This window comes from Cottoperca gobio, chromosome 21 (assembly GCF_900634415.1).
Source record: "Cottoperca gobio chromosome 21, fCotGob3.1, whole genome shotgun sequence".
NCBI lineage: Eukaryota > Metazoa > Chordata > Actinopteri > Perciformes > Bovichtidae > Cottoperca > Cottoperca gobio.
The window spans coordinates 4,122,449-4,145,726 of NC_041375.1; the positions used below are offsets into that span (position 1 = coordinate 4,122,449).

Consider the following 23,278-nt stretch of genomic DNA (forward strand, 5'->3'; position numbering starts at 1 on the left):
ACGCACACACTCACAAAAATAATTTCATGTTTCATAAGCATACAGTATGTACCCAGAGCAGTAGCGCGTGCATAGCTACATGGGAAGCAATTCCCACTGCATCTCATTCTTAGCTTCCATGTCCAGTGGTGTCAGAGTCAGAACCTTGACGGCTTTGAGTAGGTGCTCGGCACACAGAAGAGGGGGCTCTTGAAACCGGCAGTCCGCCTTCTTGTACCCATAAATTATCTGCTGTTCTGATGAAAATTAAGCGTGTCATGATTAGCGTGTTGCGTGGCCGGAGGAATTATAACGAGCTGAGATAAATTGTATTAGCGTGTTGGCTGCGATGGACAAGGCTAATACATTTTCTGCATGCAAAGCAATGCCGGACAAGAGTGGCTTGGTAATTTCCCCGTTTGTTTTGAGCATTTCACATGCACTGTAGGTATCACTGAAGCAGCACTGAACTGTGCTCATCCTAAACAATTTAAACCCACTGGCACATGGTGTACACCGCCCCAACAAGTCAATTAGAATGATTCAGAATAGCTTGTTAAATAAGGCTCTGTAATTAATTAAATCTCTTTATTGATGATGTCTAAAAGGTTTTTGTCTTTTAATCTTCTAATCTTATCAGAGAATGTTACTCGTTTAGTTCTCCAGTGAAGACAAATGAGGTCAGGGATGGAGGGATTGGAGGGGTGTGCTCTAATTTAAGGCTCTTGTCAACTCTTATTTTGTCAATCACAGCACAATGGTAGATTTAGAGAAATGGATGGACACAGCTTGGGCTGAGCCACTTTCGGTGATCTTAGCGGATTCAGAGTTATGGCATTGTGCTGTAATGTAGTATTACACACTTTACAGATGGATCAATCATAACAGTAACTGTGCAGCTGCCTGCTTGTACATTTTGCCTCTGAAGTTAATATTGTGAGGTGCAGAGGATACGAGTGAGAATCTACTTTTTTAAGCCAATGGTTCAAGATACTAAAGAGCCACAGAAACTAAAGTCATCAACTAAACTATAGGACATAACAGTCACCTTGGTACATTCCTGTTCACGTGCCCACTGCACCTGAAGAATCGTGAAGTTTGTCATCAAATATCCAGTTTTCGCAGCACTTAAAGGACTTTTTGTCCATGTTGCCTGAAAAATTTAGATTCAAAGTTATTGATTTTGGAAACAGCAGTCTGCAAAACTATTTTACCATTTAGTAGTTGATATGAAGCTTTGGATCATATCCAAGTGGGTACCTCTGGCTCTGAAAAGTGAAGCAAGTGCGGAAGTGCCTTAAAGCTGCATTATCTCTAATATCCAGCAGGGAGCGACTTCACTGGTTGCAAAAACAAGTCCAATTATTTAGAAGTCTATGAGAAAATTAGCTTACTTCTCACTTGATTTATTACCTAAGTAAACATTTTCATGTTTCAAGAGTTTAGTTTCTTAAACGAAGATTTCAAGTATTCTTCACTACAGCATGATGTTCATTTAGTAAAATACGGTTCTATTTAGAGTGAAATAGATTAGAATAAAGCAGGGTATGTTTTAGGGCGGGGCTACCTTGTGATTAACAGGTCGTTACCGTGTTGTTCTACGTGTTTTCATTTTCTAATTTAAACCCTTTCACAGTGTGTTCTCACTTTCAGGAAGGTTTATTGTAACATGTTGGTTAAGTGTTTCGGATGTACTTAGCTCCACCCTCTCAACTATATTCTAGTTAAAAAAACAAAACAAGATGACGACAGCCAAAATGGCAAACTCGAGGCTTCAAAATTGTAGTCCACAAACGTATGGGTGACATCACAGTGACTACATCCACTTCTTATTCACAGTTAATGATCATATAACACAAAATATCATATCCAAAGCTCCTAACAACTACTGAATGACCCCTCTGGCTTGATTGTTTTACAGACTGCTGTTTCCAACGTTGAGATTCACTTTTAAATACTTGCCCGGTGTTTCTTATTCACAAACACTCTTCTTTCCATAACTTTTTTATTTATTAAAGTCAATAAACCTTTAAGTAATATCCATCCGTCATACAGATGTTGACTCTAGTGCTAGTGCTTGCCTCCTGTGTGTGTGAATACATGTTGTACACAAGCTGTAGCAGCTTTAAAGTTTTTGTTTGATCAGCAATTGACTGCAAACTCCACCCTGATAGATCCGAGGCCATCTGGAAGTTATTGTCCAGAGCAGGGTTTTTCTTTAGGTCGGGAACAACATTGGGACAGTGGTTTGTCCAGTGGAAACACAGGTAAAGGTCCCTGGTAAAGTCCTTGTGATAGAAATTGACTATTTGAATCAATCATAATGTAGTAATACTCTGGCCATTATCATCACTGAAATGCTCTTCAGAGTATACAATAAGAAAAGATCAAAGTACAAATTCCTGAAGGTAGAGATTCCATCTACTTGGTCGAGTTATTTTAGTCAATAGGAAACTTTGCTCCTGCCTAGATTAAGTCAAACTAATGTAAAGTGTGTATCGACTCCCCACAGCCACATGTGTTGAAATATTTAGAGGCAAGACCACGGTTGACTAGTGCCCCATGTGGGTGTGCTCACACCCACTCCTCAAATGTGAGCGTGTTTGCCACTCATTGGCACTCATTAACAGCTATTGCTCTGAGTGGTTGTTGTATTTATAATGTTGTTGTCATGCAGCTCTAAATGAGCTGGTGTGTCATTAAGCTGCTTTTGAGTCTTTAACCCACAGGGTTTATTTATTCAGTAGTATTACCATACCATTACCATACTCCATGTGAGGAGACTTCATGTATCTTGGCATTCATCTTAATTCCCAGTGGTCTAATCTTGAATAGATTTATGGCTTTGATGATTGCTGTTATGATGGATTTTATGATGTTTGTATAAGTGAATTATGACTGAACTAGAAGGACAGTCAGGGAGCGCATCCTCCACCAAGGCCATTTCCATAAGCAAAAAATAATGAATGTATCCGCCCAGTGATTCGGATCTGCTCCCGAACTTAATGGGTTCTTCCTTGGCCCATGTTATACCTGTCCACCCAATTTTATGACAATAGGGCCAGCTGTTTTTCCGTTTTCCTGGTGACAAAAAAAGAAAACATAAAAACACAACATCCTTAGTGGAGGTTATAAATAAATAATCTATTTTCTAACTTTTAATTGTACTGATGTACTATAGTACAGTGAGCACTGAACATATGGCTGTCAATATATTTATCCCTGTACATGTACTGCAAGAGCTGAAGTGATTCTGATTCTCCTTTGTGTTCATGAACAAGAAAACTAAAGTGTCTAAGCAGGGAACCACAGATGCCATTTTTAATTAATCACTTTAGCACTGGCAGTGGCTGGCACTGAACTCTTCCACTCCAGCACATGCTACCATACTTACTGTCAGCATCTGCAGAACCAAGCACTTGTGTTATATCTTTCACATGTTGGCTTTGAGTTTGACCAGCTGTGACATTTGGAGGAACCTCAGGGACGGCAGAAACAGCGTTCAAGCAATACGCAACCTTCGCTAAATGATTCAGTGTGAGCTATGCATATTACATTGTGCCCAGAGTTCCCATTTGGACCTCAGACTCTGCACTCCATTGGCTGTGTGTATCCTTCTCTGCCAGTGGAAGGGCTCTCAGTTAAGCCAACATTTCATCAGTAATGATTGTACATGTAATACATGAAATATTGTGCTGGAATATAGACATGTGGTTTGAGTTGTGTTGTATCTGATGTTTACACATTTGTGTTATTTTCATGTTTCCAGCTGTTAGTGGACAAAGCAGGAGTACTAATAATAATATGAGCCACTGTTTGACAAGTAAAATGAACTGGCCTGGTCTCCTAAAGGCCCTGTCACACATATCCGTATGACAGAAACGTATGCCGGCGAATACGAAATATCGGCAATACGTTGATATAAATGAAGGGTATGTTGTGATCGTTTGAAGGACGCAGATGATACGCCGATCACGCCAGACATACGGCCCTGTCACACAGCTCCGTATAGCAGAAACGTATGCTGGCGTATATGAAAAGTAGCGAAAAATTTGTCAGAGTCCAAATACGTCCAACTTTTCCACAGTGGTGTTGTAGCTGACGCATACATAACAAATACATAACAAATTATTATACGTATGTCAAACCTATTGATAGCATATCACTTACTTATTTAAAACATATCAGAGCGTCTGGTCAACGGAGCTGGAAAAGTACCATTTGGTTCACGTCATGCTGATGCTGGAGAACGGCTAGAATGTTGAACGCTGGCTGTACTGTAGAAACACGTTTAATAAATTACTCCGTCGTCAGGCATAATCTAAACATAGGGTAGGAATAGGTTATCCACTCGTTATCAATACATTGGCTGTAGGATTCACCGTCAGCCGACGTACCCTATATCTAACGTACCTCTAACGTAGTCACGTAGGTATTTACATACTATATTTACGTAGGTAATTATTCACGTATTCCGTATTCACGTATGTCTAACATCACGTAACTTATGTGTATCGTCTGCATATCATATGAAGCACACGTCGGGTACGTCCAGTAATTTGAACATGCTCAAAACATCAGCGTTCAACAACGCACCCCACAGTGATACAGTGAGCTCTTAACGAATACTACTTATACCTTACCTTATATCAACGTACACCAGCGTATTGCCGATATTTTGTATACGTCATATTTTTGTATACGTTATGAATTTTTTTAGGCATTCGTCTGACACATTTTGTATAAGTAAGTGATATTCTATCAATAGGTTAGACATGCGTATCTGTATACGTTCACTTTTCTGATCTAATCCGATGAAATGTTGGACGTATTTGGAGTCCCATTTGGACAAATGTTCATATACGCCAGCATACGTTTCTGCCATACGGATATGTGTGACAGGGCCTTTACATGTACAGTCCCATACAACATAACAGCATTGTCAATTACCTTTTGAGGGAAACATATTCTGTTTTCGACGTTTCAAAAAGACATTTCTAATCAAAGTTTGTGGAAGTCCATGCAGGGAGAAGGGAGACGGGGAATGGATGGCTCAAACAAAAACATGAATTTCACCCAGACTTTTTATAATTTACATTGTCATTTACATATCGTAAGAAATGTACTTAACTATGCCAAACCACAATGTTTTTACGAAACATAACCACATAGTTTTATTGTGTTTTTCTTTTCTTTTCTTTCAATTAAAAGAAATGTAACCAGGTGTTTAAAACTTTGCGCAATCCAGTCAGGGTTGAATAAACAGGAATTAGAACTCTATCCGGGTTCACTAAAATATAATCTTACCGTGGCTTAGATCAAACTAGTAGTTCAACTTTGGAGGTTTAAATTCATCCATTGCATACAGCCATCTCGTTCTTGATTATCTGAAGTAGTACTAATATGATATGAATCCTGGGTAAATTATGACTTCTTTTATTTTATTTTATTTTTACTAAAGACCTTAGCTAACTGAGCAACCACATCATACCACTCAGCTACATTTACTCCAGCAGTTTCCTCATTTCTGTACATTTCCAGCAGGTCTCTGTGCTCTCTGGAAACTCTTACCTTCTCATTACTTGCTCCACAGCACACTACAAATTATGAGCAATGTTTTTTGCTCTTTTTGTCATTTTGTGCCACTTCTCAGCAGGCGTCACTCTTTGTTACCATGGAAACATGGCTCTTAGTTTTGAGTTAGCCTGGGGCTTAAAATATGTCTTTTATATTTGCGTTAGACTTATCCAAGAGCAAAATGAATACTGTTCTAACGGCTGTGGAACCGGCCCCTGATGACATTGGTCAAAGTGCTAAGAAATGAGAGTTACACATTTTATACTATTTGCATGGCTAAAAGTTAGGTGGCACCCAGAAACTCCTACATATGTGATTATTGAATATTTCATTACAAAACCACAAGCAGTAATTATAATAATATTGGACAATTCCACACATTTATATATATATATAATATACAGTATACATATATTATATATAATATACAGTATATAAATATTTTATATATATATATATATATATATATATATATATACTGTATATATGTACCTTTCGCTATATGTATCTTAAACCTTCAAATAATTACACTAAATTCTAATCCAGAAAGTACAAAGAGCTTTATGCACAAGACTAGGTGTATAACATATATTTGATATTGTCTGTGCCATTATCTTTTCCACACGATCAAAAATAGGTGCACAATTAAGAAATGTGACACATAGTTATTGGTGGCTATAGTTAATACTGAGTGCTGTTTTTCGTCATTGCTGCGTCCAGTCAATGGGCAGAATCAATTTTTTATTTCCTGACAGTTATGTGGGCAGCAGACTCTGGAGCTGGACAGTTAGAACCCAAATAAATCTGCAGTTTTCAAAGCAAAATTACAATGTGTCTCGTGTCTCATTTATTTATTCAGGGAGTCCTGTGTATGGGTGTTTACCAATTTTATGAGAGTAAATACTCATACAGACAGAGATATTCAAGGATTTTTAGTATTTATGGGACCATGGGCGAAATGGTGTTTATTTATAAGGCACATATGCTTTTCTCGCTTTTTTTGCATTCTGATGACGTGCTGTGAGCTACTGTATCAGGAGCCACCATGTTGTGGAATGTTTGTGTCAAAAGCTTAGCAACCAAGCAAGATACACACAAACAAAAACTGATTTAAAGGAAACATGTGTCATTATGGGTACAATATATCCACATGTGGCTGCCATGTGAGTGATCTGTGCTCTGTGTGCGGTAATCAGGGAGGATTGTGTTGGCGGCTACATCTTCTACAGATGTGATCAGCTGCAGTCTACTCCTGTCACTTAAAGGTGTGTTCAGATAGAAAGTATTCACGCAAATTTAACCGCTATGCAGGTTGTGTTTATTTGTGCCAAACAGCTAAAGTACTAACTGTACATAAAAAGCTTTGTTGAAAAAGATGTCTGAAGATGGATATAGCTGGTAGTCCTGAGCTGAAATACACAATAGAAACATAGAACCAAGTGTTATCAAGTTATCACCACCAAATTTCAGATAAGAAAGGGATAAAAACTTATTTATTAGACAGGTTTGTCTAAGAGTAACACCAGGCGTACACCAACTGTGCAATATGTACATGTACATATAATATTTATTAATAAATATTATTTTTATTTATTTATAAATAACTAGTATATACCCATATTCCCTGTTAGTAGTAATCACACAGAGTAAGTGAAGTATAAAGACATTCATTTCTAATATTCTTGTGTTTTTTTTGTATTTCTTTCTGTACAATAAATAATAAATATTATTTTGGAAATACATTTTATTTTGAAAAAACAAACCAAGGGAAGTGACGCATCTAACGAAAGAGGCGCTCATTTTCTATACGATGCGCGCGCCACCAGGACGCTGAGCTGGTCCAGGGTCAGTCTGTAACAAAAGTGGGTGGGCACTTTCTTATCAAGTTGACACTCATTGGCTCATGAAGGTTGTAAAAAACCCATCGAAGCTCCGATTGGCTCAAATGAAGGTCAATCTAATGCTGAGAGCCCGCGCTAAAACTAGGACGTGACTGAGCCGTGATGAGCGCACGAGATGTTAAGTTATGACTGTGTATGATCACACAATGTAAACATCCATCAGCTGATTTCACAGATTGCAACATCTGTTCATGGACTTTTATCGATGTGACGATGTTCACAGTGGATATCTTAATACCGGAAACGAATGTGTGGACCTCTGGCAATGCCTTAGGAGCGTCTTTTTCAAAATATTGCTGAAAAGAGGATATTTATGAGGCTTTATAGGTAAGGGCTCAAAGTTATGATTTTGATTTTGAGTGTACTTGCTAGTTTGAGGAGCTGATTGTACCGCTGTTGTTATTTTCATCTCCATATTAAAATAGACGAGATTCTAAGCTTTCCAAAAATATAAAAAAAAAAAAAATACAATTTTTTTCATAATTCAAAAATGTACATGTACAGGCGCAATAAAACACGTGCTGGGCCCGCACACGGGAAGAGGTTTTAAAGCTAAAACCTTTTTCTGTGAGGCTTTTTCGTTTAAGTGTTCCAAGTGAGATTCACCAAAGTGTCTAATCTGCATGGACTTGTAGTGAATTGCTTTTCTTTGTCAGAAAAATGCCCCCTGGTCACGAGGAGGTGTGTGTTAGTGAGATGGGATGTCCCTTAATCTAATCTGTTTATGGACAAGTTTCAGTCACACAAATGTTACCTAATAAAAAGGAAAATGTTCACACTGCAGAAGTTCTGCTGTCAGATACAAGCAGACACAAAGTAACGTCCAGCATGTCATTAGAGGACGCAGGGGTGTCGCAACGAATTATGGGCGTTGCGTGCGGTAAGTATGTGTGCTAGCAAAGCATGCACAACCGGGAGGTTCTTATTCAGTGTTAGCTGTACTTACAGGATGCTTATAATATACCATATTGACCTTGATAAAGAGACAACCTGCCTTGTTTATAAAGATATTAATTACATCTGACCAGAATGCACCAGTAACAGTAACACATTGAAAAAAGTGTGTACCTGTGAAAGAGGCTTCTGTAATAACGTTTAGTAGTACAAAGAAATTCAGGTTTCCCTTACTCAGGGAAATACATGACTCGTGTACATAGTTACTGCTCCAGGCAGCATCAGTCACTCGGCTCAGAGCTGAGACTAATCCTAGTCAGAGCGGCGGACTAAACCATTTTGCTCCCGTTGCAGAGGGCCCTCAGAGAGCCTCCACAATTTTTTCGTTTTCATACAAAGATCTATTTAAAGATGATTTATTAAGTAGATGTTACCTTAGCTGTGCCACTAATTACTTAAAGTGAAATATTGCAAACAAAAAACCCTTTTAGTCTGGGCTTTTTGGAACCCCCCCCCCCCAACTGTGGCCCTGGTAATCAGTCCCTCTTTACCCCCCACTACGACGCTCCCGAGAGGACCTGAAACAATAAAAAATGTTAATAGCACAGCTTTCAATGCCATGTCATCAGAGCAGCGATGTAATGTGCCAGTCACAAACATAAAGAGAGAACAGTTTGACATAAAGTGAAGCACTAAAGCAAAGCAGCTCATGATTAATATGAGAGGTGGTCAAGATGGATGTGACAGTCAAGGAGATGTTAGACAAGAGTAGGTGACGTTACACTGTCGGGTGCAGCAGAGGAAGATACTGGACATGCAGACCCTGAAGGCATTATTCCGTGTAGAGAAATGTAAACTGTCTGTACATGAATCATATGACCACTCGTGAATTTGTACAGGAAAATTGGGAAATGCCAGAGACTTTCTTAAATAATTCCTACGTGGCACTTAAAGCGGCAGTCTTTAAGATTTCAGTCATGCTGGATGCGGCGACACCCTATGTACGAGTGGTAAAAGCAAATGTGGTTTAATACTACAGGACTCAGATACTGTGGGCAGCAAAAGCTATTGTCGTTTTAATAAAGATGTCAGGCAGTAATTGGCCTTTTTTCCATCATTCTGTGAGCAAGTGTGATGCCAGTTGGTTACCTGGCTGAGCAGTTGGCCTGACGCCTGCTGCTCTTCATATAACAGCTCACTCTGGATGCTCCTGACTCTTCCATTACAAACTGCACAAAATGATCGTTGTCTTGTTTTGTAGCATTTTTGATGAACGATAGCGGCCATTGTTAAGCTCACTGAAAAACACATTGCATTTCCTCTCTATTCTAAAAGCCGCCAGTGAAATGCTTTTAATGTGAAGCTGCAGCAGTAGGATTTGGTCGGTTTAAGTTAATACAGAAGGATTTCTTGGAGCGTTGCCAAAGACTCCCAATTCATAATACTGCAAAAATATAAATATTGCAGTACTTTTATCAGTGGGCCAGAGGCTCAATCACCATTGTCACCTCATTTGGCGATGGATGGTGACTTAACAGACATTTATTTAATTGAAAATCTTTGAGAATTCCTGCATGAGGCCCTGAGGCTAAAATGGTGCTGCATATTAAGTGATTGTGCACCTATCGTATAAGGTCAACGCCTGCTCTTTCACGGCTCACTGTTCTCTCAACACACGCGCTGTCAGAGTATTGAGAGGTTTCAGAGAGAAGAGGAAGAGATGATTTCATTGGCCATGACTAATACCAGCTCTACCACAAACATCATATTTCTGGCTACAGATTATATAATGACGCATATTGATGTTATAATCTAACTGTAAGAAGCTAGTGTAGTGCAGTATAACACAGATATAATGCCATAATTCATGAACACATTTATTTACAATACATATAATATATATATAACAGTGTTCACAAGTGTTACTAAAAATGGAAAAAAATAAATGTGAGCTCCACATGCTATACATATTGAACGATGTACATGTTTTTAACCTCTATTTCCAACCTCTCTCAACTCTCCTCTTTGCTCGGTGTAAACAGCCTTCTCTGCAGTTCAGTCAAAGTTTTTACTGAATCTTTATCATCAGGTGACTGTGTAATATTTTATATCTTTTACAGGATCTGGTGAGTGCAAACAGTTTATTGTCGGTTACTTCTCCTGACAGAAGCGTTCTGCACATATGATCTATTTGAACATCTATAAATAATTAATTTTATTACAGTTTCTGGCTATGATAATTGGTGTAATTTTGGTGATTCCTTAAAGAAAACGTTAAAACCGTTCAAACCTGCCGGCAGGTTGTAGGGTTTTAAAATAACCTACACGTGCTGTGTACAGTGACCATTACTTAATCCACCTTTGTTAAATTGCAGAGTGAATAAAGCCAAGGCATTTAATTATTCATGGGGTTACAGACGTCGCACATTACTTATACATTAGAGTCTTAGCTTGTTCTTCTTCAGCTACGAACATTTCATTATTTAAGGAAACAAGTGCAGAGCAGTGCAGAGACCTTTGGTAATGTTTTAAAGATCACAGGAATGGGTTCCTTTATATCAGCTCTAAACCTTAAGGCATGCACTGATTTTGGGGATCAAATAAAAAAATATTTTGATAATTAAAAAATGACCTCATCAGAGACACATGCTGTAGATGTGGAGGATAGCTATTGCAACAGAGCACATATGGTAATTGTTTGACCACCATGTTGTTTTCCCTTTTGTTCTCTGATATTACTGTTTCACTATTTTTTTTTGTGACAGTAAAGGTGATGATTCAGCCATCACGTTTGATAACAGCAGGGAAATCTATTCCTCAGGGTGCAGAGTGCCGTCCAAACTCAGCGTCGGCAGCTGTTGGGGATTAACCGGAGGAGTTCAGTAAAGACAGCTGTGCTTACTTGTAAAGCTTTTCATTACTAGATGAGTCCCAGTGGCATTGGATCACCCTAGAGACCCAGACATGACCCACCCCCACCCACACACACACACACACACACACACACACACACACACACACACACACACACACACACACACACACTCCCACACCCACCAACCCACACCCATACAGTATTTTCTGTTTGCACTGCCAGCCAGAACAACAGTACAATTCCATCCAACTGTTTTCATGGACAGTTTTAGACGATGGGATAAAGCCTGAGAGAAATGCAAAACACTTCTAGATGTTGTGTTACCTGCTTCTGTTTCTACCATATAGACACATTCTTTAAGTCTCCCTGACACTATGTGCTAATGCCCTCACTCCACCAAAAAATTAATAATAAGAAAAAGTGTTGGGGTCTATGCAACCACAGTTTGCCTGATTCCTCTCTCTATCACCATTACGGCTAATAAACATACCACAGGGTAAAGGGGGATCTGAGGAGACAAATTAAATTACGCTTAATTCTCTTTAATATTTACTTTGTCCAAGGAAGTTATGTTGTTGATTTGTTAGTTTTTTTAGTTTAGCTGGAAGGGTGTGGGCCAAGGAAGGACCATTAAGTTCTGGAGCAGATCAGAATCACAGGACAGATACACAAATATATGTTTCACTTCTGGCCCCTGATGGAGGTCCTGGCTCTCCGGTGACCTTTTAGTTACACACCCAATGATTCACATTTTATTTTCCATAGATTTCTGGAAATGTTCTAAATTTGCTTAACAAATTAGTAACTTCTTGTCATATTGATGCATGTGTACAGCACGGTCCATATAATAGCCTACTATTACACAATGAGAAGACAAGACGACAGGAAGCCTGTTCATATTCTGCTTAGAAACAGTTAAGGCCATAAGCTTTCTCTTGTGCAAACGTTCTTCAAATGAGCATCGAGCGGCGGGAGAAAGAACAACAGCCATGAACGTTGCGTTCATCAACATCATAGCAATGTTAAGAAAGAGGTCACGTGAGAAGAAAAGCAACTACTAGTTGAGCGTCACCAAAATGATCGTATCAAAGGCATCGTATCGTACAAATATAATAATTAATTACACATCAGGCAATGCTGACTGACATACATGTCTATCACTTGTTTACAAATGTTAAAAAACAGAATCAGGTCTTGTTGAAGATTACGTGGTTAACATCTCCATTGTTGACTTTTTTAACATTGATCGCGTTACTGTTTGTGATTCATGGAGCCCACGCTTTGTTGCTACTTCATCTGGACTGTTTGCCTCCTTTGTCTCCAACAAAATGCTATATTTGCTCTTAAAGGAAAAGTGGTTTAATATCTTTCTGTAAATATGCCAATCCGATGAATAATGCTCACATGTAAAACACAAATAAGAAGACACTTAATATTGTGTATTTTTTTACCTGAGCCTGTGTTAAATAAAGGACCTGCTGTACTGGAGAGTTTTAGGATTAAGTGCCTGCTGCTCTGGGGATTATTGTTAGTCGTTGGTAATGGAAATGTGTCCACTGTCCATGGCCAGACTGTTAACAGATGAGTAATTGAATTGTCAAATAACCTGAACAAAACGGATTGATTATTTCTATCCGTGTTTCAGCATATTGAGCAACAAATCTGTAAATCAGTATGAGAGACACCAGTTTGCTTAGTAGTTGCTGTATTTGAAGCTGTGTACATCTGCATGCATTAAGATTCAGAGTATTTGTGCGTGCTGTTGTGTTGACACAAAGGTATCATTGTCACAATCCCCCAAACCCTGACATTTGAGGCTACATCTCTGAGCGTTTGTCTCTCACACAAAACAAACAATGCTGTCTTGCTCAATCAATTCAGCTCACAGGTGCCACACACAGCTCTTTACATCAACACAGAACATGATGTGTTACCTACAAGATGAAAAATGTAGGCCTTCCCATTGTGTTCGTCTTTGAAATCTCACTTTTGATTCTCACAGTTAATCAGTTAGTTGCACAAACTTGAGCGTGTTTGGCTGTCTGCTGTATTGTTACTGTTATTTAATTTAAGGGAACGACGAGGCTTAGAAAGCAATGGCTTCTCCACAGTTCTAAATACAGTCAGGATATCTGCTTCGGGCTGCTTTCGCTTTGAGGTTTTCCTCTGTAACGTCTTTTTCAGGACAGCTTTCAAAATTAAATGTTCTTCATAAAGATGTTTTCTTTGTTCCCTTTGTTTCTATTCACAGACTCTGAAGTCATCTACAGAAACAGTGACGGCCACGTCATCAAGTTCAACATCCTTACAAACGAGACGGAGATTGTCCTGACGAACACAACATTTGTAAGTAGATTAGTTTGTCATACTGTATATTCAATTATGAGGATTTATCCTAATATAAATGCTTTCATAACGATTGACAGTGCACACAGTAAATCTACATCTCTGTCTTTCTTTCTCTCTAATTTCCACCAGATCAATTTCAACGTGGTCAAGTACTCTGTCTCCCCTGATCTGAAGTATGTGCTCTTTGCTTATGATTTAAAACAGGTAGGTGAATGCTTTTGCCGCGAGAAAAGACAGACATCGTCTCTGCCACAGTGAGACTCTCCACTCATTCCTGCTGCGTATAGTGTATGGAATATGTAGCAGATAGTGCACTCATTCAGATAACCATGAATAAATTCCCAGGAGAATCTTTTCAGTTGGTTTTCATATGGTTTTGTGCTGTTGACTTTAAATGTGCCTGTAAGACACTGTTGTTATGGAGTGTAGTGTAAGCAGGCACCTTTTGTTGCTGATAAATAGTTAAATCCTGTATTGACATAGTTTCTTGTAAAGCTTTGCCACTGCAGTCATCTCTAATATGAGTTTCTTGCACAGACAAAACCCATCTGGCATATATCCAGCGTCTGGTATTTTTAGGAAACAGCAGGATTTCAATAGTAGCTATAGGAGGGATTTCATATAGTATATGCTAACGCTACTTTTCTTTATATGCTTTTGAATCGTGTCTTGCTACCTGTAAAGCTAACTTTGTTATCATTGCTACTAGCTGCAGTTTCTCACTGTGTTATGTTAGCAACTAGTTAGAAATTGCAAGGACAAGTGTTTCATATACATTTACATTCAAACAGTATTGACTCTCAGTAAGTTGCTTCATTTCCATGACACTCTGGCAACACACTTTTTCAAAGCGGGACTCTAGTGAATACAGGGCAATATGGAGCCACATAAAGACTCGGAGCTGTAGAGAACATTTGGCCTCCACCCGCACCTGCCTCACCTGTGTTGAGGAGGACGAGGGAGAGATGGATAAATTATACCTCAACTACATTCTTTGTAAATGTAAACACAGTTTTTGCCAAGTGATATTCAACACACCACCTCCTACGATACTGCTCTGACACACACCATCAGGTGAGGATGACAGATGGGGGTTATTTAGTCGCTCCAAATCACGTTTGATTCAATATATTTATGCATACGGAAATAGTTTTGGGGAAGTGACAAGAGGGGGGGATTTGATCTTCAAAAAGTAGCATTTCTCAAAGCAGAGATCAATTGGAAGTGTATCTCCATGTTTATGGGGTAAAGGTCTTACAGATGATGATAAGAGATAGGACAGACGCTGGTGGAGTAAAGCTGACACGTTGATGGAAACCTTCTGTTGAACTTCTGACAAACATTCAGGGATCAGTGGGGATGGGGGCTTGCGTAATAATAGGTGAGAGAGACGATGACATGAATGTAATGATATTTAAACACAACAGAAACAATAGGTTAGATATGGTGACGTCATACTTGTGACTTTCAGGAGTTTACTTTGGAGCTGGTTAACTTGGAGCACATTTGAACAATGTTATACTGGTGGGTAGTTCAATCTATAACAATGCATCACATTCTATTTGTTGCTTATGGGATTTGTGTCCAAAATATTAGAAAGTAACTAATACCAATCATTCTTAAATGTAGTGGAGTTAAAAGAACGAGCCCCCCCAATTTGAATTTAACTTTGTTGATGTTGAACTCTGATTAGCTCAGTCATTCTCAATGTGCAGCATTGTAGTTTGTATCTGAGTGTGCATGTATGTAAGTATTTGTAACTATTTCAGCCCTCTATTCACTGAGTTTGGTACAGAAGTTGACAGTAAACTGTGACTTAGTGTTCTTGCCGAGCCGGTCTACTTTTGCTTCAGTGCAGTGGCAACGTGCTCATACAGACTGAGGAGACAGGTGTCAGCAAGATATCCTCAAGTGTCTCCAAGGTTTTCATCATCGTCAGATTCTCTTTATGCCACTAAACTGTATTACTGTTAAAAGTTCCTCGGCTTGATTTCATTCCCAGTACATTCCTGAGGTTTACTAATTGACCACTTAGTTCATCTCCACCACTGCAGTGCGTCCATATATTTAACAGGTATAATGTGATGTTATTATTAACCGCTGAAAAACTTCCATCCAGTCATATTATTTGTTTTCAAGTTAAGATAGTTGCTTGTAAAAAAAATATACTCACAGCCTTGTTCCAGACCTCTATGGATTTAAATAGATAGGGTGTGCTCATTGTAAATTGTTACGCTGGCGGAAAAAAACAGCTGATCAGAGCAACAGTAACGGTGGGGACGTCATGAGACCAGTGCAGCTGCACAGGTTGTTGTAGGTTGACTGACACAAACATAAACTCTGAAAACGTTCTCCTAACAACATCTACACGTCCGTGTCGACTCAAGATGTCGATGACAGGATGGATAATTCAGTCGCTATGGTGTGAGATGACGGCACACGTTGACATGATGCTACACTCAATAAGGATGGAAAACTAAATGTCAGTCCAGTCTGAATATCAGGTTACATCTCAGTTTCATTCAGAATTGTCAGGTTTCTTTCTCTTATCTCAGTGTTTCATTTTAGTCAAGGAAATTAATTCAATGCTTTCAAATATGCTGTAATTTTGAAAATGCCATATTAAATTGTGGCACTAGCTGGAGTTGAAAAGGATTCCAATTACATTTAAAGATTCTTATCTGTCGAAGTACCAGCCCTCCACTCTACAACCGTGTGTTCTGTTTTAAAAAGACCTTCACAGCCACTTAAAGGACAAGGAAGTGAGATATTTGAGACCGAGCAGACCATTCGCTTGTGAGGAGGTGATATACTATCTTGAGATGTCAAGATGTGATATCAAAAGCAGCCCAGCTGACTTTCCATCCCCTCTGTCACTTACACATTGTATGTTCCTGGTTGTAGGAAATGACTTACCAGGGTTATAAAGACAACCCCATGCTGAAGTAGTTGTCAGGGTTGAAAAAACATAGTCCTGTAGTGATACACTTTGACGAGTGTCAAGGGGTGCTTAAAATTCTTTTGTGGCCCGTGTGCGACTGGCAGGTCACATTCATTCACGAATAGAGCAGCAGGGCAGGCGACAACCATAATTACCAGCTTTCTATCTAAAAAGAATAGTTGCAAAATAAGATATGCTAATTGGAGCCTCCACATTGGAAGGGATAAACTGAGAGGATTAGTGACATTAATCAGAACTGATGTGCATAGTTTGCATTAAAGGGTTACACTCACAGTTGTGAAAAATATGGCCAATAGCCACACTCACAGCTTATTTTTAGCACAAGACGATGTTGAAGGAAGAATATAGAAGTGCTGTTGGTCTATTTCTAATCTGGATTCTACAGATGCTTCCGTTTTTGTAAGTTCTAGTAATTGACTTAAACATGTGCAAAATTACAATTCACAGAGGCTTGTGAAATGATAATATGAGTGAGCTTCAACCAGAGAAGGAGATTTGAGACTTGACTGGAGAGACTTGAGACATAGAAATTAGCAACAGTATTTGGATTTGAAACAGAAACAGACAAGAAGAGTCAACAGTCATGCATCCGGCTCTGTGAGGCTGTATAACGGTGCTTTGGGCTAAACGTTTGTTAACGTCAGCATGCTCACATAGACAATGTTAACATGCTGGTGTCAAGCAGCTATAACTTCTTCACATCTTAGTTTTGCATTTTAGCATGCTAACATTAGCTAATTAGCACAGTTCACAAAGTACAGCTGAGTCTGATGGGAATGTCATGAGTTCTGCGGGTCACCATAAGTGTCTCTACCAAATGTTGTGCTTGTTCATCCAGCAGATATTGAGATATTTTACAGGATGTGTGTGAATGTTGACCTGCTGGTGGCATTAGAGGAAAAGACTATGAATGTCTGTACAACATGTCATAGCAATCCATTCAGTTATATAAAGACTTTTTATTCTGGACTGTGGACAAACCAACCGACAGATCGACATCGGTGTCCCCCCTTGAGCCATGCCTGTAGCAAGGCTAAAAGCCAAACTTAAGTAAACATTTCATGACATAATGGGGATGCCAAAAACCCACTTGCAATAGATAGCTTCAGAATCAAATGTTGAAAGAAATATGCCTTTCCTTTTAACGCTAATTAGCAAATACACACGAGTGGTTTTAAAGTGTATTACTTTGATATCCAGCATAGACTATTTTATTAACGATTCTGACGCACAGATACATGTTTATGTTCAAATTCCTGCTTTTAGTTAAGAGAGGGCTCTTCTTGTTCTTGTTAAATATATGAAGTAACATATTTCTCATGCTGTTCGCATTGGACAAAGTCTAATACAAATCTATTTCCTTCCATCAATGTTACTCATTTAGATGGGATCTGAATCACAGGTCGGATACACACATTATTTTGCCCTGATGGAAACGGCCTTGGTGAAGGTCTGCGCTCTCAGAACCCTCCTAGTTTTATTATTATTTATTTGGCCCTAAGTTATTATTATTTGCAGGCCAATTGATAGATTATAAAGACTTGACTTGTAAATCAAAGATCCAAGACTTGACTTGGACTTGGACCAAAATACTTACAAAGCTTTAGCTTTTACAGTACATCACTTTAAGTGCGCAGTGAAATACACTAGAAGCCTTTCTTCCTGTAATTATTGATGTACAGTAACTATCTTTGTTGTCCACCTGGCAGCACAAGGTGAGACATATTATAACTAATAACAGCAGTTATTTTGGGGAAAATGAATTAGTTTTCTAATAGGTTCATCTCCGGTGCACTGCATATAATAAAACATGTATTACTGCAATGTGCCCTACTTCAGCGCCTTGGTAGAGAGGTGACCGTGTGTGAGTTTGATTCTTGTATTTTCCCCTTTTTTTATGTAACTGTTTGTTTTTGGTTCAGATATTACAGTATGTTTTGTTGTATTATATAGCAAGTTATGAAAAAATAACAGTGTATAATCTTCTGAATTTGTCACCACAATAAACCACAGCAGCAATAATGGAATTGCCTGCAAAGCAAAGATATACAAAACAAGTTTGTACTCAGTATTAGAGTCTGCACTATATGTATGACATTACAACACAATGTAAAGCAGAAACAGAGGATTGGAACAGCTCAGTGGCTTACAAGTCAAGTAGGCCTTCAGTGATGTCCTACACAGTCCTACCTGAATTATTCCACCTCTTAATACCATCATTATGACGCCATGGCTCTAGAAACTATACATTTAGACAGAAACGCAGTATAACCGGGTGTTTCATCACCTTAACATAGTCAAATACAACAGAGTTATATTATATATATATATTTCCGAAGTATTTATAATCAATAAATCAGCATTTCCCTATTTTTGTTCACCCTTTCGTTGTGGAGCTCCGTTTCCCTGAACACTTGTTCGTTGAGCTATAGATCCACTCGGGTGTCTCAAAGGTTTTCAAAAGCACCGTTGCTTGTAAGTGCCCAGCCGTGCTTTGGTGTCTCGTTGTTGCCTTGGTTAGACAACTCAAGTTTCCAAACCCTGTGGAGCTCCAAACACCAAATCGATCAGTTGTAAATAGCAGGCATTCCCAGCAGTACAATGTGCAGTGCCTCTCAGAGGCTGTGAGCCAGGAGTACCGCTCGTAGTTAGTGATTTGAAAGTGGCGGACAAACCCTGTGATAGGCTCGTTAGCATCGGGGTTGGCTGTTCTCTTCTCACAATGTCTAGCTTTTCTTGAAAAGTTTGTCTTGAAAATGGCGTTGTAATTATATCTGCGACCAAATCGATCTCTTCTCCTCCTTCAGCCATTGTGGGTTGAAAGAAATTAGCTTGTTCAAGTTCAGTTTGCTAGCTCTGCATAGCTCTGCCTCTCAATAGTGCGTATCCAATCAAAAGACGTGGACGTGCTGACGTTATCGTACGCCTGCTAGCTGGCCCCGATGTTGCCAACTCGAAATCTGATTGGTTAACGCCACAGTTTTGTTTCCGTTCACTTTAAGCGACAGGCGCCCGCACTGTTGATTCTGAAGGCCTCAGGGCAGATTTCGTGGACCATGGCAACACATTATGGCTGAAATATGATTGGATAAAAGCTCTAACATAAAGGCCAGCCCTCCAAATCTCCATCTGAGGCTGGAAGCAGCGCAACCAAGAGGAAAGCTATGACATGAAGAGAATAGACTATGGGGAATAATTTAATACATATTTGTGGGAAAAAATATTTCAAAATTAAATTTATATTCTGATGATGTTTAGGCCAGCAGAGAAGGCCTTGCTGGCCCTGACGGCCCACCACTGCATCAGCTACAGTCTAAAGAGGCGCACTCAGGCCTCAGGTAGTAGCAACAACAGACATCAGTCAGGAGTAGACGGAGACAGAAAGCCGCTCTTTTGTTGCTGCATTTTGGGATGTTTTATCTGTTTTTGTTTACCGTAAATCATAAATATAGACACAGAAAAACAATTTAGCTGACAGCAGTTGAGTTTGTAAATATAATTTCTAATGACATTTAAAAGGAAAGCACATAAGATGGAAAATACATGTTGAAAGAATAAGGCTGGTGTTATTTTATATTTTTAGTACTGCTAAGAAATGGCATTAAAAGACCAAAACTGACAGTGTTTATTTATTTATTTTGGAAAAGGTGGGCTGGGCAGATTTTAGGAATACAATTTCCAAAAATCTATTTTTTGGTATTTCAGTATACTGTTGATATTTCAGACCATATGCAGTTTATCAGTAAAACATAGCTCTGCACTACAAAGCTAGATTAGTGGAGTTTTCCTTGTTAGGAAGGTGGCTCTAATGTAGCAGGGATGGAAAATATGAGCAAAAATATTGTTTTAGTAAATAGTGCAAGGTTGTTCATACACAGAAGTACTGAATATGTTTGTTTGTTCTCTGTCCATTTGCCAATACTGGCTCTCAAAGAAAGACTTATATTCTATAAAATTGCAGGTAGAATAAATGAATAGTTCACTATATTATTAATCAGTATGATGTTTGCTTGCATATGAAATGCGGTAATATTCCCACAAACCATAACGTTAGCACTTTGGATGATATGCAGTATGCTTGATCCCAATTTGCTGAAGTGTGTTTTACAGCGCTGGTATTTCAGCTCATAGAACAAATTGATTGAGCTATTGGCATTTATCACAGATAATATTCAATTACTAAAAATCATTTCACTCTAATTTGGCCAAAAACTAAAAGGATGTCCTTGTATCCTTCATTATGGGACAGTGTCAGAAATGCAGTTCTTGACTATAATTTCTGTGCTATATTTAAAGTTTAAGAGCATTATGTGTAGTTACATGATAAGTAATTTGAATAAAGCAACACTACACAATCATTTCTTTATATGCTTATACGGCAGATGTCGATCCATTTGGTACGGTAGAAGATTCAAATGACCGGCCAAACATCCCTTTCATGATAACGCACACAGAGCCTAAGAAAGTAAGTCTGTAAGTCTGTAAAGTTGAGGTCTATATGCAGAAGAGGCTCAGCGAGTCAACCAGTCAAACACTCACTGATTTCACAGTAGGACAGCCCAGTTGATGTAGAATAGACGTGGATCATGGTGGCGATACGTTTGTAAAACAGCTGATAGGACACCTTCGACCTGCAAACAAGGTTGCTCTTTGTATTACTCATTAAAATCCATGATTTGTATGTCTTATATTTGAAAAAATGTTCACAGAGACCAAGGAAAGGGATTTTAAAGTGTGAAGTATCTGGGCAGAGCAGGAACATGCAGGCGGGGCAGAGGGAGAAACACTGTGAGCATGTGCAGTGGGCAGTGATTTAAGTCAATGGGCTGCATCCTTGAGTCCAGTATCCAGTTATACATCCATAGACAGCCCTCTACAGGGTGAGTCAGACTCTGATTCTCACTACAGTGTGAGTGAGTGTGAGTGAGTGTGAGTGTGAGTGAGTGTGTGTGTGTTCATGCACAATAAGCAGTGCTGCTCATTGGTGTGTTTTTGATAGATTTAGGAAAACAATGGAAGATATATCAAACTTTGCATACAACACTACGTACTGTGATCAATTCATTGTGCATTTGGTTCTTTCATAACATTCATTCAAAATAATAGAAATATAAAATATCTCCACTCTTAGCCTTTAAACAGCCCATGAAGTAGGTTTCAATGTGAGGATTTGTGGCGGCCCACTGACTCACCTGTTGGACATCTTTCCCTGCTTCCCAACAACATACCCCCCTTGAGACCAGACCTAAGCAAAGAGAACATTTTGAAGGTTTTAAAATCGCCAAACAATTCAAAGTTGTGTTAACAAGTTTAATTATAGCTCTATGATTAATGATTATAGCAGCCAAGAAAACTACTCACTTTGTACATTTTGCTTTTCATTATATCATAGTACAGCTATGAATATGCACAGCTCATTGACTTGTCAATGACACAACAGAGTAGAAAGAAGTACATGTTGTCTGCATGATTTATGAAGTTTCAGCCCAGCCTGCGTGGACGCTGCTGACAGCAGTGCAAACAAGGTGTTTTTTATTTATGACAAAGGCTTAGCCAGAGATACAAATTAAGGCAAAATGTGCTGAACATTTAATCCCTCCAGAGCAACACGAGATCAACAAAAGCCTCCTGCCTGTCAAACATTTGGTGAAAACTGGCAGAGAGGTAAAGACAGCAAGTGTACAGTCACAGCCTCAATGGTGTCATTTATTTGGTAGAGCAGTATTTATGTAAAACATTTTTTATTAAAAAAACACCTCATGTCTGCTATGCATACCTACATAAAAGTAGCATTAATTGGGGTCCTCATTTATAATAATTGCAGAAGTCGTCTGTGATCATAATCCCTTTAGAATCTGCCCCGACTATAATTTATCAAGTAAAAGTTTCACCTAAAATATACCAGCCATATTTTGCCAAACACAGAGGTTATGTGATAATATGAGCCCGGTGCCAGTCGGCATCTGAGTTGGGTTTGAATTTGTGTAAGCTTTTGTTTTTTAAGTGCATTACAAGCCGCGTGCAAATATCGCTAAAGTCATTGCTGATCCAACTAGTTTAAAGCAGCCATGAATCAATATTAGCTCATCTTTACAGGCCTTTGTATGGCACACAATTTACTGTGTAGGTTCACTCACAGCTGTCATAGCACTGTATTTCGTATGCAATTATTTTTAGTGAAGAAAGATCTTAAAGCCGCTGTACACAGACAGGACACAGACAAAGACTGGTGAGCATATAGGAGCTAAAAGAGATCGATATCTCCCTCAGAAGTTGGTACAAGAAAGAGGTAAAAGAGAGAATATTTTGGATTTACATTCATCAGGTGAATACACAAATGACTCTAATAAATGGATAATGCTGGATGTGCAAATAAGTTTGCCAACAGGTTTCGACATGTGATATTATATGTATACATATCTTTAAAAAAGGTGATGATATGCCAATGCTGTATCAGCTGCCTCCTAGTGGCCAAACAATCACTTACTGCAGGTTTAATCGAATGCTTTATTGGCCGACACCATCATCAAGTGGGATGCAGAACATGACCCAGGTCTCTGCTTTGTCCATACCAGCCCCCTGGCCTCTTCCCCATCACCTCTAGTATATTGATGGCACACTTTCAGGGTTGGCAAAGATTGTCACAGTGCGGTTAAAAAGAGGGCACGCACTCACAACAGGCAGGTAGTAATAAGAAAAAGTGAGCTTTAATAAATAAGGCTGAATACAAAATACAGGTAT

General features: G+C 38.9%; 1 protein-coding gene across 3 annotated transcripts in view; it reads left to right on the plus strand.

The window, feature by feature from the left end:
* dpp10 (dipeptidyl peptidase like 10) overlaps positions 1-23,278 on the plus strand; it is a 215,722-nt gene that overhangs the window by 147,687 nt on the left and 44,757 nt on the right. For all 3 annotated transcript variants that reach the window (XM_029458742.1, XM_029458743.1, XM_029458744.1), the window contains exons 4-5: positions 13,478-13,572; positions 13,705-13,779. In XM_029458742.1, the coding sequence (XP_029314602.1) occupies positions 13,478-13,572; positions 13,705-13,779 (170 nt within the window). The remainder of the gene's footprint in view (positions 1-13,477; positions 13,573-13,704; positions 13,780-23,278) is intronic.